This window comes from Salmo salar, chromosome 07 (assembly GCF_965601325.2).
Source record: "Salmo salar chromosome 07, fSalSal1, whole genome shotgun sequence".
Taxonomy (NCBI): domain Eukaryota; kingdom Metazoa; phylum Chordata; class Actinopteri; order Salmoniformes; family Salmonidae; genus Salmo; species Salmo salar.
The window spans coordinates 17,396,055-17,412,520 of NC_138297.1; the positions used below are offsets into that span (position 1 = coordinate 17,396,055).

At 42.8% G+C, this 16,466-nt stretch overlaps 1 protein-coding gene across 2 annotated transcripts; it reads left to right on the top strand.

Annotated features, from left to right (window-relative positions):
• Positions 1–512: 512 nt before the first annotated feature.
• On the top strand, positions 513–14,786 carry LOC106608675 (macrophage-capping protein). Of its 2 annotated transcripts, none has more exons than XM_014206775.3 (9): positions 513–651; positions 7,145–7,338; positions 9,354–9,508; positions 9,949–10,110; positions 12,290–12,439; positions 13,131–13,217; positions 13,453–13,585; positions 13,799–13,890; positions 14,238–14,786. In XM_014206775.3, the coding sequence occupies exons 2-9, from the start codon at positions 7,146–7,148 to the stop codon at positions 14,301–14,303; spliced, it is 1,038 nt and encodes a 345-aa protein (XP_014062250.1). In that variant the 5' UTR covers positions 513–651; position 7,145; the 3' UTR covers positions 14,304–14,786. The 2 variants fall into 2 exon arrangements, with proteins under 2 accessions (XP_014062250.1, XP_014062249.1); XM_014206774.3 differs by lacking the exon at positions 513–651 and adding an exon at positions 3,082–3,379.
• Positions 14,787–16,466: the final 1,680 nt, after the last annotated feature.

Below are 16,466 nucleotides of genomic sequence, written 5' to 3' on the forward strand. Positions count from 1 at the left end.
TTAAGAAATAGTAATATCAGCCCAGCCCACTATCATCATTAAGGAATCCCCAAGGGTCAAAGTGTAATTGGGTCCCTGTAGAACCGCATAAGAATTTCCAGGCTGGTGATTATGCAGTGTGTCACTGTGTAGGAGGTCATATGACTATATAATGGGCACTCAGTCAGGTAAGTGTTCCCCATTCAAGGTGTGTCTATGGGAGAGGCCATATAAATACTGGTTAGTTTGGTTATGTCGCTATGGTGAAGGAATAGTGGCTGAATAGTTAATCATTAAGATAAACAATTACTCATGCCACAAAGTCATTCCCAACTCTTTCTTATTCTATTCTGCTAATTTTGTCTCACTAACGCCACACTCTCACACCCTGTTCTTACTCTTTTCAGCCCTTCTCTTACTCTGCTTCCTTAGCTTTTCTCTCTCTCACTCTCTCATTACTTTTTCTGCAGTTTATTTTTTCTGTAAACCAGGGGGCTGGGCTATGACTGCATGAGACAGAGACAGGAAGAATGTGTGGTTGTGTGTGTGTGTGTGTGTGTGTGTGTGTGTGTGTGTGTGTGTGTAGACGTTCCCTTTGCATGACTACATTTCCTCTCTCTCTCTCTCCACAGACGTGTCCTAATCCACAACCTCCTCAACTAAAGTTACAAGGTAAGATCTACGAAATAATTTTTACTTTTTTCCTTCACATTTCACTTCTTGTCTTTGTCTTTTTCTTTTCTCCCCAACTTGTCCTGAAACCGGATGCATCCATCTTGCATTCTTTCTTCAAATTAGCTGAGGAATCTGAGGGAACACTGAAACTAGTCACACTTCACTTACCTCCCTTTTCCACCCCTGACTTTAACACCCTCCATCCCTCCATACTCTGTCGATATCTCTTCATTCTCCTCTCTGTTTCTCTCTCTGTTTACAGATTGTTTATGGACTCTGCTCTGCACGTATTCCTTTATCACTTGTTATCTCAATGTAATTATTTCTCCCTTGAATTTCATCCCTGTCTATCTCCCTCACACACACACACACACACCTTTCACACACACACAAGCACGCACCACAGGAGGTTGGTGGCGCCTTAATTGGGGAGGACGGGCTCATGGTAATGACTGGAGTGGAATGGGTGGAATGGTATCAACATCAAACACATGGTTTCCAGGTGTTTGATTCCATTCCATGTGCTCCGTTCCGGACATTATTATTAGCCGTTTTTCTCCTCAGCAGCCTCCACTGGCACGCAGACACACACACACTGTCAATCTACACACACACCCACTGTCAATTGGCAAATTGGGCTCCGAGTGGCGCAGCGGTCTTAGGCACTACATCTCAGTGCAAGAGGCGTCACTACAGTCACTACACTACAGGGGCGGCAGGTAGCTTAATGGTTAGAGTGTTGGAGGTTGCTGGATCGAATCCCTGAGTTAACAAGGTAAAAATCTGTCGTTCTGCCCCTGAACAAGGCAGTTAACCCACTGTTCCCCGGTAGGCTGTCATTGTAAATAATAATTTATTCTTAACTGACTTGCCGAGTTAAATAAAGGCAAAAAATTATATTTGCACTCATATCTTCCTCTGTCTGTCTGTGTATTGTCACTCCCTCTAATTAAGAACGCATGAATGATCTGATTGGCTCAGTGACCCCAGCACCCTATCTCTGACGTCTCTCTCTTTAACCTGAAGCCAAATGCCCAGCCCAGCTAACACATAATGTTCTGAGAACCATATGTTGGTGAGAGCATGGTTGTCCTATGGTTATTTTGTATACAAACTACCCACAATATTCTGGGAATGGTACAGGATACCCAGCTAGCTCATAATTTTCTAAACGCAGCTAGCACATAATGTTCTAAGAACCATATCTTTCTTAAGTGAGAATTTCAGTACTTTAGTATAACATTTCCTACAGGTTCTCATAACATTAAGAAAACTTTCCAGAAAAAAACACAAGAAAACATTAGTAATGTTCAAAGAAAGTTCTATGGATGTTATTTAAAAACATACACATTCTGTTCTCGGCATCAACAAAACTCTCTCTGTCCTCTGTCTTGTTAAGTGTGTTCACACCTGATCTTAATGAGTGTTTTTTCTTTGAAACGGGGCCTGTTAGAATATACTAAAATGAACAGCTTGCATGAGCTAAAAAACTGGCATGCTAGCTCTATCCTGGTGGTGCAGTGGATTGATTCCATGGATAGAGAACAGAAGATCATAGGTTTGAATCCCACTGATGCCATTCCAAAATAAAAAGGAATTGTGTTTGCATGATTAATGCCTAAATGAATGCATTTCTGTGTCTTACGAGTGCTTGGAGTTCAAAACAGTTCAACTAAGCTAGCAGTGTTATTAAAAGTCATAGTGAAACATTCTAAAAACTAAATTTAATTACCTTCTCAGAACGTTAATAACAACTCCCAGGAAAACTTTCAGCAAACCATAGCAAAATGTTCTCAGAACCTCCCTGCAACCTACAAATGCATGTTCCCAGAACAAACTAAATGTTCACTTCCATTCCCAGAACATTTAAAAAACGTCCAGTTTTACCGGTCAGGAAACATATGGCTTTGTTTCCAGAAATAAAGGGAAACCAAAAATGTACGTTCCCACAACTTCCAAGGAACCAAATGTGCTAGCTGGGAGGTTCCTGTCTCTTGGGTTACATCCCAATTATCTTACATGGTCTCCTTTGCTTGTACCCTTGTTTATTTTTGTTTATCACCGATCTGGTTGGGAGATGCAATGGAGACTAAGGATGTGTTTACACTAATTGGTCTTTGACCAATCCGATCAGCTCTGAAAAAGAGCTGATGTGAAAAGATCTGATGTGATTGGTCAAAAGACCAATTAGTGGAAAAAATATCATAATTGGACTTGAGTAAATACACCCCAATTCTACTGTCCTGTCCTGTTCAATCAATGCACATGAGAGACATGAGATGAGGAAAGGAGGGTGCTCATTTGTTGATTTGTCAGGGGCTGTGTACAAATTGCCTGTTGCACCAGTTAGCCATCTGTCAGTGTCAAGACGCATCTTCTTTTCCCCTCTCTCATTACCCTGCTCTGGCCAATGGAAAGTGGTTAAGCATTGAAGAGGGAAGATGGAGGAGCCAGCCCAGCAGTCATCATTGTCACCGTGGTGTTTAGCGTTTGTCAGGAACCCGACTCTTCCCCCATAGTGCGCCCTTGCCAAGGCTGCTCAGATCACTCTCCGGGCTCACGTTGCCTTCCTCATATAATCTAACGAGGCCAGCTGAGGAGCAACGACCCACTCTGCCTCGCCCAGGCCTCCTCTGTCCACTCAGTCACAAACACTCGAGCAGCCACCGGGCAGAATGGAGCTGGAGTCAGGTGCGGTGCCGGAGCTAGCCGAGGGGATCATGCAGTTAAGTTTCTCTCGTCTTAACCTCCTCTTCACCACGCTGTCTACGCGTTGTAACCCTAAACCCTACCGACGGACACCTGCAGCCCTGGTTGGTGTCCCCTTGGCTGTGTCCTACATAGGCTAGCATGTGTGTTCAAATATTTACTTTTTCTATCTTTGTATCCATCGATCTTTCTCTGACTAGTTACTTTTACCAGCTTGTTTTTGTTCTGTTTATTTGGAGCTGGCCAATCTATTTGATCTGTTTTGCTAATTGGAATTAGGGCACGTCTGTTTTTTACGAGGGCCTAATGTCCTTCCTGATAGATAGCATGAAGGATGGGCTCTACTCTCACTGGGTTGTTGCTACGTGCATGAACTTCCTTACCTGCACTTCCTTATACCTACATCCTTACCTGTGATGTAGAGACATTTTATTGGTTTAGGTGAATATGATAGTTTTAGTGACTCCGCTGTAGTAGTATAAGGAAAGGGGTTGTGCTTGTCGTATCCTGTGACGTGGGGAAAATACCTGAGAAAGTAAAGAGAATTACTCAAGTGACAGTCACCTAGTAAAAGTATTTGGTTTTAAATATACAATACTTCAGTATCAAAAGTAAATAAATTGTGAAAATATACTTATGTATCAAATGGCACAATTTTTATTTTATTTCCTGATAGCCAGAGGCACACTCCAACACTCAGATATCATTTACAAACAAAACATATGTGCTTAGTGAGTCTGCCAGATCAGAGGCAGTAGGGATGACCAGGGATTTATCTTGGTAAGTGCTTGAATTTGACTATTTTCCTGTCCTACTAAGCATTCCAAATGTAACGAGTACTTTTGGGTGTCAGGGGAAACCGCTTGGAGTAAGAAGTACATTCTTTTCTTTAGGAATGTAGTGGTAAAGTACAGATGCCCCCAAAAATTACTTTACATTTTTTTTTTACTAAAGCACTTTACACCACTGTGGCTCACCAACACTGAAATACTATCAATAAATCAAATGTATTTATAAAGCCCTTTTTTACTTCAGCAGTTGTCACAAAGTGCTTATACAAAAACTCAGCCTGAAACCCCAGACAGCATTCAATGCAGATGTAGAAGCACAGTGGCTAGGAAACACTGTCTGGCCTCAAGTGAGATGTCTCCTTTAAGCAGTTCTGAACCTGGTAACCGTGCATGTAATGCCTTGTGATGAAATATGCAGTTGTGAAAGATTGCTCTACCGGATACATTTAAAGATTGAGGATAGGGAGGAAGGCTTTAGCTTGTTGGCACCTCTATCTTTCTCACTAAGAACCATTGGTAAAGACACAGTGGAGATTTAAGCTCTGGGTGACTGTTTGGAGGGAGACTTGTGTCAGAGTTGCAGTTTGCATAGAAGCTGATCAAATGGCCACCTTCTTTGTCAATGGGGGGGGGGGTGAGGCTTTAACTAAGGTGCAGCTTGAAGTTTTATTGTCTGAAGCTACTCCCTGTAGCCATCATCTTGCCTCACAATATGTCGTTGTGCCAATCAAACTTCATCAGTACTGGGTTTTTCACTGGCCCCTGTGAGTGCAAAACTGAAACGAATTGAGAGTTTTCATTTCTTTGGGGGGAACATTTTACAGAATGTTTCCTTTTCAGACAGGCTTCTTTCAAGGTTATCCAGGTCATTTCCCTTTATGCTGTTATTAGAAATGCATAAATTTACATCATTTAACAGACGTTCTAATCCAGAGCGACTAACAGGAGAAATTAGGGTGAAGTGCCTTTGACATCAACAGTCTGCTCGGTGATTTGAATCAGCCTCCTTTCTGTTACTAGCCCAACAACGTTAACCACTAGGCTACCTGCCACCGATGACAAGTCTTTGCCAGTCTGGCTACCATTTTGCATGCTGGTTACCTACTGTTGGGGTTACCTACTGTTGGGGTTACCTACTGTTGGGGTTACCTACTGTTGGGGTTACCTACTGTTGGGGTTACCTACTGTTGGGGTTACCTACTGTTGGGGTTACCTACTGTTGGGGTTCTAGTGCAGCATCACATTCTGTGAGTTGGGTGTTCCCTTTGGTGAGTGTCACATAGCTGGCTAAAAGGTTTCCAAAATGTACTAACTCCGAATGTTGTAGTTTTGTTTGCTCTAAATAGTTTATAGGACACTAAAATGTCAGTCTGCATTGTGTGTATACAGTACAGGAGGATCTCAAACCTTTATTTCATTGTGATCCCCGTTAAAGGCTTTTGTGTGTTGGTCTGTTTTCCATAGCCTACTCCATTTCAAACGTCTAACAGTGCACTTACTACAGGTGTAATACACCATACAGTAGGCAGAACCTGCATGCTGATTAACCTTACACTTATTTGTTTGGCGTTGGTGACTGTATTGACAGTGAAGACAAATGACAGGATATCCCATAGAAACAATCAACTTAGTGCTGTGATTCAGGTTGAATGATTTCTAATGGACAACATCAATACTACCCGTCTCAATGATTCCACCTGCCTTCTGTTTCATAGAAAAACAAATGCCTGGAAACACTGGGCAATTTCAGTATAGACAAAATCGGCGTGTAAGGCTTGGTGACTTGAGTATAGTCTTTATCAAATGTTTCAACATTGATTTATCTTTGAATATGACTCATTTATTGAATCCGATTGTCAATGTTACTTCCCTGTAACAGAGGTGACCGGAGGAATCATAAGTGATTGTTTATTTGTCTGAGTAACATCAGGGATGCTTAAACGTGCCCTGCTACAAATCCATGAAGTATAATATAGCTTTGGCGACTGTAGCTAGAGGGGAAGATGCTTCGTTTTCAGTGTCGGCATGTGAGACGTGATACGACCTGCCCTATAGACGCTCTTTTGTACAATGGATGACTAGTGCATTATGGGTCGGTATGCCTGCTCTGGTATTGTATAACACAACAATGATGTAACCGATCTACCCTTATGGTCTTTTATAAAGCAACTTGCACACACTTTATATAGACTTTCTTTTTTTCTATTGTGTTAGACTGTACGCTTGTTTATTCCATGTGTAACTGTTTGTGTTGCACTGCTTTGCTTTATCTTGGCCAGGTCGCAGTTGTAAATGAGAACTTGTTCTCAACTAGCCTACCTGGTTAAATAAAGGTCAAATAAAAACTTGACCCCTCATTTGGGATCTTCTAGTCATTTCTACCTTATTTTCTGAGTTCGTGCAGCAATGGTTATTCATGTCATGACATGATTATGAGTTCTCACCAATCCTCCACTGCCGCTTTGTGTTTCTTGTCTGGACCCCAATATGGAAATAAGTATTCTTGCCACGACAAGTAAAAGCAATTTTCCTTTAGTTGACGGTCTGCCACCTCTAGCGGCAACAACTCCCCATGTCTGTCTCACTCATTCCATAGCGAAGAAATACACCCCCTTCCCCAACCCAAACAATAAAACACTACTTCTTTACTATCTATTGCATCTTAGCCGCTCTCACTGCTCATCCATATATTTTAGACTTATATATTGTGTATTAGATTTTGTTTTGGAAATTGTTAGATACTGTCGGATCTAGAAGCATATACATTTCGCAATAACATCTGCTAACCATGTGTATGTGACCAATAAAATTTGATTTGACTTGCACCCTTGCTCTTTCAACTCTTCCCTCCCCAAATTACCATTTGTTTATCCTCCCCTGACCTGCTCTCCCATCTCCCTCTACCCAGTGCAGAATGCTCCCTTTCCAGGCAGCCCCCCTCCCCATACTCCTCCATCCAGCCTCCACTGACCCACTCTCTCCCCGTACAGAATGTTCCCCAACATGGCAGCACCCGGACAGTTTGGGCCAGAGACGCAGGAGCCAGGGCTGAAGGTGTGGCGGGTGGAGAAGATGAAGGCGGTGCTGCTGAAGCAAGCTGAGGTTGGCGCCTTCTTCAGCGGCGACTCCTACCTGGTGTTGGAGCACAGGGGGGACCAGGGGGCCGACCTACACATGTGGATAGGTGAGATGAAGGAAAATGGATGCATGTTATGTGTCAAAAGTAGGGTCAAGAGTTTTACTTGATCAGGGTCTGTATTGACAGAGTAGGAGTACTGATTTAGGATCAGGTTCCCCTGTCTAATTCATTATGATCTAAAAGGCAAAACTGATCCTAGATCCTCACTCCTTCTCTGATAGTTTATCATGGCCACGTGACTCTTTGCCCCACTAAGGTATTGGGCATAAAAAGCTGTAGAACTTTACTAGAATGCTCCACCATTTAACTTCATGGAAGTACAAGACAATGTTTTGATCCATACTGATATTTGCCAGAACTTCAATAGAATCAGCTATAGGAGCCTTTGTGTGCTACTCCTCGATCTGTTATTAAATGGGTGAGTTGGGGTCATCATGGGAGACGGGGAGGACGGGGATCTCTGTGTACATGAGTGGAATGGAAAACTGTCTCAGTCTCTTGGGTTAAGAGTCTTTAATTATCATTTATGGATGGTGTTTCCTACACTCTTACAAAAATGTTTCAAGAGTTCTTCAGCTGTCCCCATAGGAGAACCCTTTTTGGTTCCAGGTAAAATCCTTTTTGGGTCCTGATTGGTGCAGCGGGATGTGCTTGAGGTGTCACTACAGACCCAAGCATGCACGCTCACAAGTTGTACAGTGTTTCCTCCAACAAATTGGTGCGGCTGGCTTTCGGGTTAAGCTAGCAGTGTGTCAAGAAGCAGTGCAGCTCGGCAGGGTTGTGTTTCGGGGGATGCATGGATCTCGACCTTCTCTCCCGACACCCATCGCTGCAACTCCTGTACGGACAAGACTAACTACCGATTTGAATATTGCGAGGGGAAAGAAAAGTTTTGGTTCCAAGTAGAACTGTTTTGGGTTCCATGTAGAACCCTCAGTGGAAAGGGTTCTACATGGAACCCAAAACAGTTCTACTTGGAACCAAAAGGGTTCGTCAAAGGGTTTTCCTATGGGAACAGGCAAAGAATCCTTTTAGGTTCTAGTTAGAAAATAATTTGCTTAGAGTGTAAGCTTGTATCCAGTATTGCTCTGTAAATCCAAACTACACTACATGGCCAAAAGTAGGTGGACACCCCTTCAAATAAGTGGATTTGGCTATTTCAGCCACACCTGTTGCTGACGTGTAAAATCGAGCACACAGCCATGCGATCTACATTAATGCCCATGATTTTGGAGTGAGGGGTCCGGCGAGCAGGTGTCCACATACTTTTGGTCATGTAATGTACTAGCCAACCCACTGTGTCCACACCATATTAACCTCTGTGTGGCTGACAAGCGAATAACCTGCGTGCTAATGGTCATGACACTGACCCAAAGATTTATGTGAGGGAGGAGACTAAGACTGACAGATGGAAGGGGGGAAATTAAAGAAGAGCTCCCTTAGGAAGAAGGGTTGTGTGTGTGTGTGTGTGCTCATAAAAATGCATTAGGGCTTTTGCTACTCAAATGTGGCTGTTTCCAGCATGTATCTGGTGCTTGAGTAACACTAAGCTGATTGTTAGTGCTCCTCTCTAAAAGCCCCCCCTGTCCTCTGTGACCCCTACACCCACCTTTCACATGACCCTGGCCTGACCCCTATATGGCCTTTATTATTGTGGTCCACTTTTCTGGACCTGGGGGCTAAAGGTCCGGATGTTTCTGCGCATGGGTGGGATTCTCTTCTAACGCACATGCTCTAGGCTACTCGCTTAATAAAGTTTGATCAAAGCTGAATGTCTGCAAGATCACATTATGATAAGTACAGAATATAATAACATAGTATATTTATTTACCTGTAGCTCACTCATTCGGTTTATGTACCTTCTCCTTTTTTCAATTCTGTTATGTAGGCAGGATTCCTCTCTCCCTTTACCTCCTGACTCTTTAACTCTCCCGTTTCTCCCTTCCAGAAACCGCTGCTCCTCCTTTCATTCTCCCCCCGCTGTGTCCGTCACCACTCCCCTACTCTCCGCTGTGTGTCCGTCAGCACAACTCACCCCTCTCCTCTTCCTTCCCCTCCAGGTGAGAAGTCATCTCGCGATGAGCAGGTGGCGTGTGCCATGCTGGCCACCCAGCTGGACAGCTTCCTGGGTGGTGACCCCATCCAGCACCGGCAGGTCCAGGGCTACGAGTCTCCGGAGTTCATGAACCTCTTCCCCAGGGGGGTCAGCTACAAGGTGAGCAGGAGGATAGTCCTGGTTCATACTTACTGACAACACAGGGCCCATCTGTTTAAGAAATGTACTTGCATTGGAATTTGTGGAAGCTTTTGTTTCTCTTGGACATCAATGTGTGATTTTCTGTAATCCATGTTTCCCCACATTAGATTTGGGCCCGCTGAGTCATGGATGTGTGTCTAAAGTGTTAGGATTGAGTCCTCTACTGATAGCTAATGGATTTTTTTTTTCAAATCTGTGATTCATGACATGACTTTACAAGCACTACTTTTCATGACCTCATCACATGCTGCTGATTTGTCATATCATTCAACATCTCTCTCGTTGAAGCCATAGCTAGTAAAATCCTTAGACGTCCTGGTTAGATACAGATGTTGAGAAAATCTAACAAACATTCATATTGTTATCTTTTATTCACTCTCCCTCAAACACACGTGTAGGAGGGTGGTGTGGAGTCTGGCTTCAGGCGGCCCCAGGGCGGGTCAGGGCCGGTTCACAGGCTGTACCAGATCAAAGGGAAGCGTAACATCCGTGCCAAGGAGGTGGAGCTGAGCTGGGAGAACTTCAACAAGGGAGACTGTTTTATCCTGGACCTGGGAGAGGTGAGCGGGGGGAGGGGAGGGAGGTGAGGGTGTGTGTTACAATTCCCTGCTGGAGGCTCTTAGCAGTGGGGGCTTAGACAACTATATTACATTGTTGCCTTGAATGGCACATTCCTTAATGATCAGTAAAGTAGGCCTACTAAATCGTACTGTGCATTTGGGAAGTATTCAGACCATGACTTTTTCCAAATTTTGTTACAGCCTTATTCTAAAATGGATTAAAGTTAGTTTTTTTCCTCAATATCCCCTCAACACTATCATTTTACATTAACATTTTAGTCATTTAGCAGACGCTCTTATCCAGAGCGACTTACAGTAGTGAATGCATACAATTTCATACCTTTTTTTTTCTGTGCTGGCCCCCCGTGGGAATCGAACCCACAACCGTGGCGTTGCAAACACCATGCTCTACCAACTTGTCCCATAATGACAAAGCAAAAACGGGTTTAGAATTGTTTCCATATTTATTTTTTTATGTTACTTTTACATAAGTATTCAGACGTCTTTACTCAGTACTGTGTTGAAGCACTTTTGGCAGCGATTACAGCCTCGTGTCTTCTTGGGTATGACACTATATGCTTGGCACACCTGTATTTGGGGAGTTTCTCCCATTTTTCTCTGCAGATCCTCTCAAGCTCTGTCAGGTTGGATGGGGAGCGTCGCTGCACAGCTATGTTCAGGTATCTCCAGAGATGTTCGATCGGGTTCAAGTCCGGACTCTGGCTGGGCCACTCAAGGACATTACTTTTCCCAAAACCACTCCTGCATTGTCTTGGCTGTGTGCTTAGGGTTGTTGTCCTGTTGGACAGTGAACCTTTGCCCCAGTCTGAGGTCCTGAGCGCTCTGGAGCAGGTTTTCATCAAGGATCTCTGTACTTTGCTCCATTCATCTTTCCCTTGATCCTGACCTGTCTCCCAGTCCCTCCCTCCTGCTGAAAAACATCCCCCACAGCATGATTCTGCTACCACCATGCTTCACTGTAGGGATGGTGCCAGGTTTCTTCCAGACATGACGCTTGGCATTCAGGCCAAAGAGTTCAAGCTTGCTTTCATCAGACCAGAGAATCTTGTTTCTCATGGTCTGAAAGTCCTTTAGGTGCTTTTTGGTCAATTCCAAGCGGGCTGTCATGTGCCTTTTACTGAGGAGTGGCTTCCGTCTGGCCACTCTACCATAAAGGCCTGATTGGTGGAGTGCTGCAGAGATGGTTGTCCTTCTGGAAGGTTCTCCCATCTACACAGGATCTCTAGCGCAAATTATACTGTTTTCAGGTATAATAAAATCATGCAATCATTGGCTGACGTTATGTTGCTGGGTGGACTTAATGGCTGGACAATGAGGAAATAAAGTCTGTTTTTGCCATTTGTAAGATCATGCTTGAGTCACCTGTGTTTTCATCCTGGTGTAAGTTCATCTGTTGGATGAAGTTATCTGCCATTTTAGGGCCTCCCTCTTCTCCTCCACTTGCTCCCATACCTGTCAATCAGTGGGATAATGGTCTTACCTCAGTCTAACCCATAGAGGTCTCAGTAAGGTCTAGACACCATAATGTCACTTTATTCAATACAAACCCTGATTTAAATTAGTATTTCATTAGACAAGGCCCTTTCCCCCGATTGCTCAATTTGGCCAGGCGGCCAGCTCAAAGAGTCTTGGTGGTTCTAAACTAATTAATTTAAGAAAAGTCCCCAAAAACACAGTGGACTCGAATGCTGCAGAATTTTTTTTTTGGTACCCTTCCCCAGATCTGTTCCTCGACACAATTCTGTATCGGCGCTCTACGGACAATTCATTCCACCTCATGGCCCGGGTTTTGCTCTGATATGTACTGTCAACCAGGGGACCTTATATAGACAGGCGTGTGCCTTTCCAAATCATGTCCAATCAATTGAATTTACCACAGGTGGACTCCAATCAATCAAGATGTAAAAACACTTCAAGGATGATCAATGGAAACAGGATGCAGCTGAGCTCAATTTCGAGTCTCATAGTAAAGTGTCTGAATAATTATGTAAATAAGGTATTTCTGTTTTTAATGTATACATTTTCTAAACCTGTTCTCTTTGCTTTCCCTCATTTTAGAATAAGGCTGTAATGTTACTTAATGTGGTAAAAGTCAAGGGTTCTGAATGCACTGTATATTCACTTCAGATGAGACAATAAAAGAAACATCTGTCTTTAGACCATATTTTCCTGGATCGGCTCGCAGGCCAACATGTTTGAGAAGCAGAAGTCGCGTGAGATCGCTAGTCTGATCCGTGACACTGAGAGACATGGCAAAGCACGCATCACTGACATCAATGAGGGGGAGGAGACGCCGGAGATGCTCAAGGTAAAATCGCCGACTTAGTCCTTTACTCCCAAAGCAAATGAAAACAGTCAGACCTAATGCACAGGAGCCTTCTGAGGGGAGGATGGCATGTAATAATGGGCGAAAGAAGCGACTGGAATGGCAAACGCATGCAAGCTACAGTGTGTGTGTGTGATCTATTTGATACCATTTCGCTCCATCCTTTACCATGAGACTCCTCCCCAATGAAGGTGCCAACAACCTCCTGTGATCTTGAGACTTGTCAATCCTGTAATGGTTAAGCATATTTAGAGACTTTGAAATCGAGTATAGGAAGGTAATGGGTCGATAGTTAGTCATGCAACAATTTCTTCAATTTTGTTAACTGACTAGTCTCCTTACACTTTGTTTTGTGGACTGAGGTTGCTGATATGATTTGAGGATCTAACTTTAAAAAAAATATGATTTGAGGATCTAACTTTAAAAAAATATATATCAGCAACCTGTCCACAAAACAAAGTGTAAGGATAGATGTATATATTTAACAAACCAGTGGAGCCTGCAGAGGGGAGAATTGCTGAAATGGAGTGAATGGTATCAAAAACATGGTTTTAATTTGTTTACCATTCTACTCCATTCCAGCCATTTTATTTTGAGCCGTCCTCCCCTCAGCATCCTCCACTTATAGAAACCTCACCACAATCCATGTTCCACTCTGCCCTGTGATTGACAGGTGCTGGGACCAATGCGAGAGCTGGCAGAGAGCACTCCAGAGGAGGACAGTCGAGCAGACGTCTCCAACTCCGCCTCCCTCTACAAGGTAGCTGGACATTACAATTCCATTGGTAAACAGTTCTCTCCAGAACTGTTCTATTGCATCACATCATTACTGTTGGATAGTTCACCCCAATGACAGAATTTGAGATATTTTGGATTCTAGACTGCACAACTATACTTTGGAGATCTTTTTTTTTCACCAAGATAAACAAGACTTTTGGGGCAAACTAGTTCGCAAATGAACCAAAAGTCATGGCCTGTGTTGCTGTCTTCCACAGGTGTCCGACGTGACAGGTCAGATGAAACTGACCAAAGTCTCGGAAAAGAGCCCATTTGCCAAGGACCTTCTGGTGCGCGACGACTGCTTTATTTTGGATAACGGTGCCAACGGAAAGATCTTCGTTTGGAAAGGTGAGGAAAGCACGTGAACCTCGACTAACATTTCTGCTCTGTGAAATGTATCCCTGGAATGTCTTAGAGATCCAATGTCTAATGAAATACTAATTTAATCAGGGTTTGTGTTGAATAAAGTGAATATACATTATGGTGTCTAGACCTTACTGAGACCTCTATGGGTCAGACTGAGGTAAAACATGGTGAGACCATTATCCCACTGATTGACAGGTATGGGAGCAAATGCCGAGGAGAAGAGGGAGGCCCTAAAAATGGCGGATAACTTCATCCAACAGATGAACTACCCTAGGATGAAAACGCAGGTGAGTCAAGCATGAGCTCACAAATGGCAAAACCCAGACATTATTTCCTCATTGTCCAGCCATTAAGTCCACCCAGCAACATAACGTCAGCAAATGATAGCGTTATGATTTTGTTATACCTGAAAACAGTATACTTTTGCGCATTTTGAATTCCATTTAGTCAAACCCGAATTCCATGTATGTCTTCCATTGTCACACTGCAATGTCCATTGTGTTGTGTAACCACTAACTAGCAGGTCATGAACCCAGTATCATAAATGTTTTATGCATATACAATGGGGTTGTTTGTGTATGTCGCAGTAGATACGGTCATGACCGGGTAGTCAAATCTCTGTACTCTCTTACAGGTGGAGATACTACCACAAGGGAGGGAGACGATCATCTTCAAGCAGTTCTTCAAAAACTGGAACTGAACAACAATGGCTATCAGAAAAGGGTCTCAATGACGCCCTCGTAAAATATTATGAAAGTGCAACCTGGAAAATAAAAGATCTCAATGTTTTAAAGTCTTATCAGGAGTGACAGCATCTCAAATTCAAAAACATATCTTTTTTATGCGGTTACTTATATGTATATATTTGTAAGGTACTATACTCATATAAAATAATTCTTTAGTCAGGCATAGGTCAAATAAACTCCAAATCATAAGAGCGTTGATGTCACACCTAAGTCACTAGTTCTGGTTCTGACTGGGAAGGAAAATGTCTACTCACTGGTTACTGTTACTAGTCTCATTTAAAGCCAAGATGACATTCCACAAATCCTATAAGTTGAATTTGTTTGGTTTAGTTGTTCTTTTTTTACTTTTTTTACATTTGTTTAAGAGTAACAGGACATATTCTACTAGAACATGTAGTAGGCTACAGATTCTGAAAATAAATAGAAACTGAAACACGTACAGTGTGTGGATTTGGTTCCTGACAACTTTATGGCATGACTATGTCCCAAACGGCACCCTATACCCTATATAGTGCACTACTTTAGACCAGGGCCCATAGGGCAGTAGTGCACTAAAAAGGAATAGGGTACCATTTGGGACAGACAATGACTAAGTTGTAATTACTTGTGTCAATTCTCTCCTGCTTGTTATCATTACTGAAATAATCAATGTTTTTCACCTTCCACCCGGTGAGATGACATTGCTTCGGTTGTTACACCTCTTCCCATAGTTCCCTGGATAAACACTTAACAGGTTAACCCCGCCTACACCTGAGGGAACTACCAGTGGACTCAACAGTTTAACCTTCTGTAAAACCTTAACCTCCAGGAGCTACTGTTGGGGTTGTCAAAGATAGAACAAGACATTAACATAGGCTAAAGCTGTGTATCCACAGTGCCTTCAGAAAGTAATCACACCCTTGACTGTAACACTACAGAATGTGAGGGGAAAAAAGTTGGATTTAATTGTAATTTTTGGTCAATGATATACACAAAATACTGCCCCACCTGGATAGCTTTCTTTTTTTTCTTTTTTTTAATTATTCAAGCTCTGAAGTTGACCATTGCTAGAAAGCCATTTTCAAGCCAAAATTGTAACTAGGCCACTCAGGAACATTCAATGAAGTCTTGGTAAGCAACTGGTGTGTTTTACATTACTTTCCTGATTTAATCTTGTGATTTAGCAGGCACACTTACCCAGAGCAACTTACAGTAGTGATTGGATACATGCTATACCAACTGAGCCACACGGGTGAAAGGTGAATCTCCCTGTTGGAAAGAAGACTGAACCAGGTTTTCCTCCAGGATTTTGCGTGTCCTTAGCTGCATTACGCCCCCCCCCCCCCCCCAAAAAAAAAAACCAACAACCTTGTCCTTGCCGACGACAAGCATACCATAACGCGATGCATCCACCTCTATGCTTGAAAATAAATAGTAATCAGTGATGTTGGGTTTTCCCCAAACATAACGCTTTGTATTCCGCCAATTTCTTTGCCACAATTTTTGCAGTATTACTTTAGTGCCTTGTTGCAAACAGGATGCATGTTTTTGAATATTTTTATTCTGTGCAGGCTTCCTTTTCACTCCCTGGTCTTTGTGGTTGAATCTGCGCTTGAAATTCATGACTCGATTAAGGGACCTTACAATTACCTGTATGTGTGGGCTACAGAGATGGGGTAGTCATTCAAAAATCATATTAACCACTATTGAACACAGAATGAGTCCATGCAACTTATGTGATTTGTTAAGCACATATTTACTTGTGAAATTATTTAGGCTTGCCATGAGAAAGGTATTTAACTCAAGGCGTTTCATTTAAAAAAAAATAGTTTAACATTTTCTACAAACAAAATTCCACTGACATTATGGTGTATTTTGTGTTGGTCAATGAGACCCAATCTAACTTTAATCAATTTTAAAATTCAGGCTGTAACACAGCAACATGTGGAAACTACAGGGGTGTGAATACTTTCTGAATGACTGTCTTTCACTGGGGACTGGGTGTTTCTCCTGAAGTGGAGGTGACTGTTGGTCTCAGTTGGAACATTGGACTCTGGCGATTATTAGGCTAATAATTATTCCATTGACGTATGAGCGACCAACACTCAACGCACTCCCGGTCTCTCAGATGGATAGAT

What these genes read in the sequence shown, in the direction of transcription:
- LOC106608675 (XM_014206774.3), top strand. Translation starts at nt 3,330, where the DNA reads ATGGAGCTGGAGTCAGGTGCGGTGCCGGAGCTAGCCGAGGGGATCATG. An exon ending in CGACCTACACATGTGGATAG is followed by an intron (nt 7,339 to 9,353) that starts GTGAGATGAAGG and finishes CTTCCCCTCCAG; the next exon opens with GTGAGAAGTCATCTCGCGAT. An exon ending in AGACGCCGGAGATGCTCAAG is followed by an intron (nt 12,440 to 13,130) that starts GTAAAATCGCCG and finishes TGTGATTGACAG; the next exon opens with GTGCTGGGACCAATGCGAGA.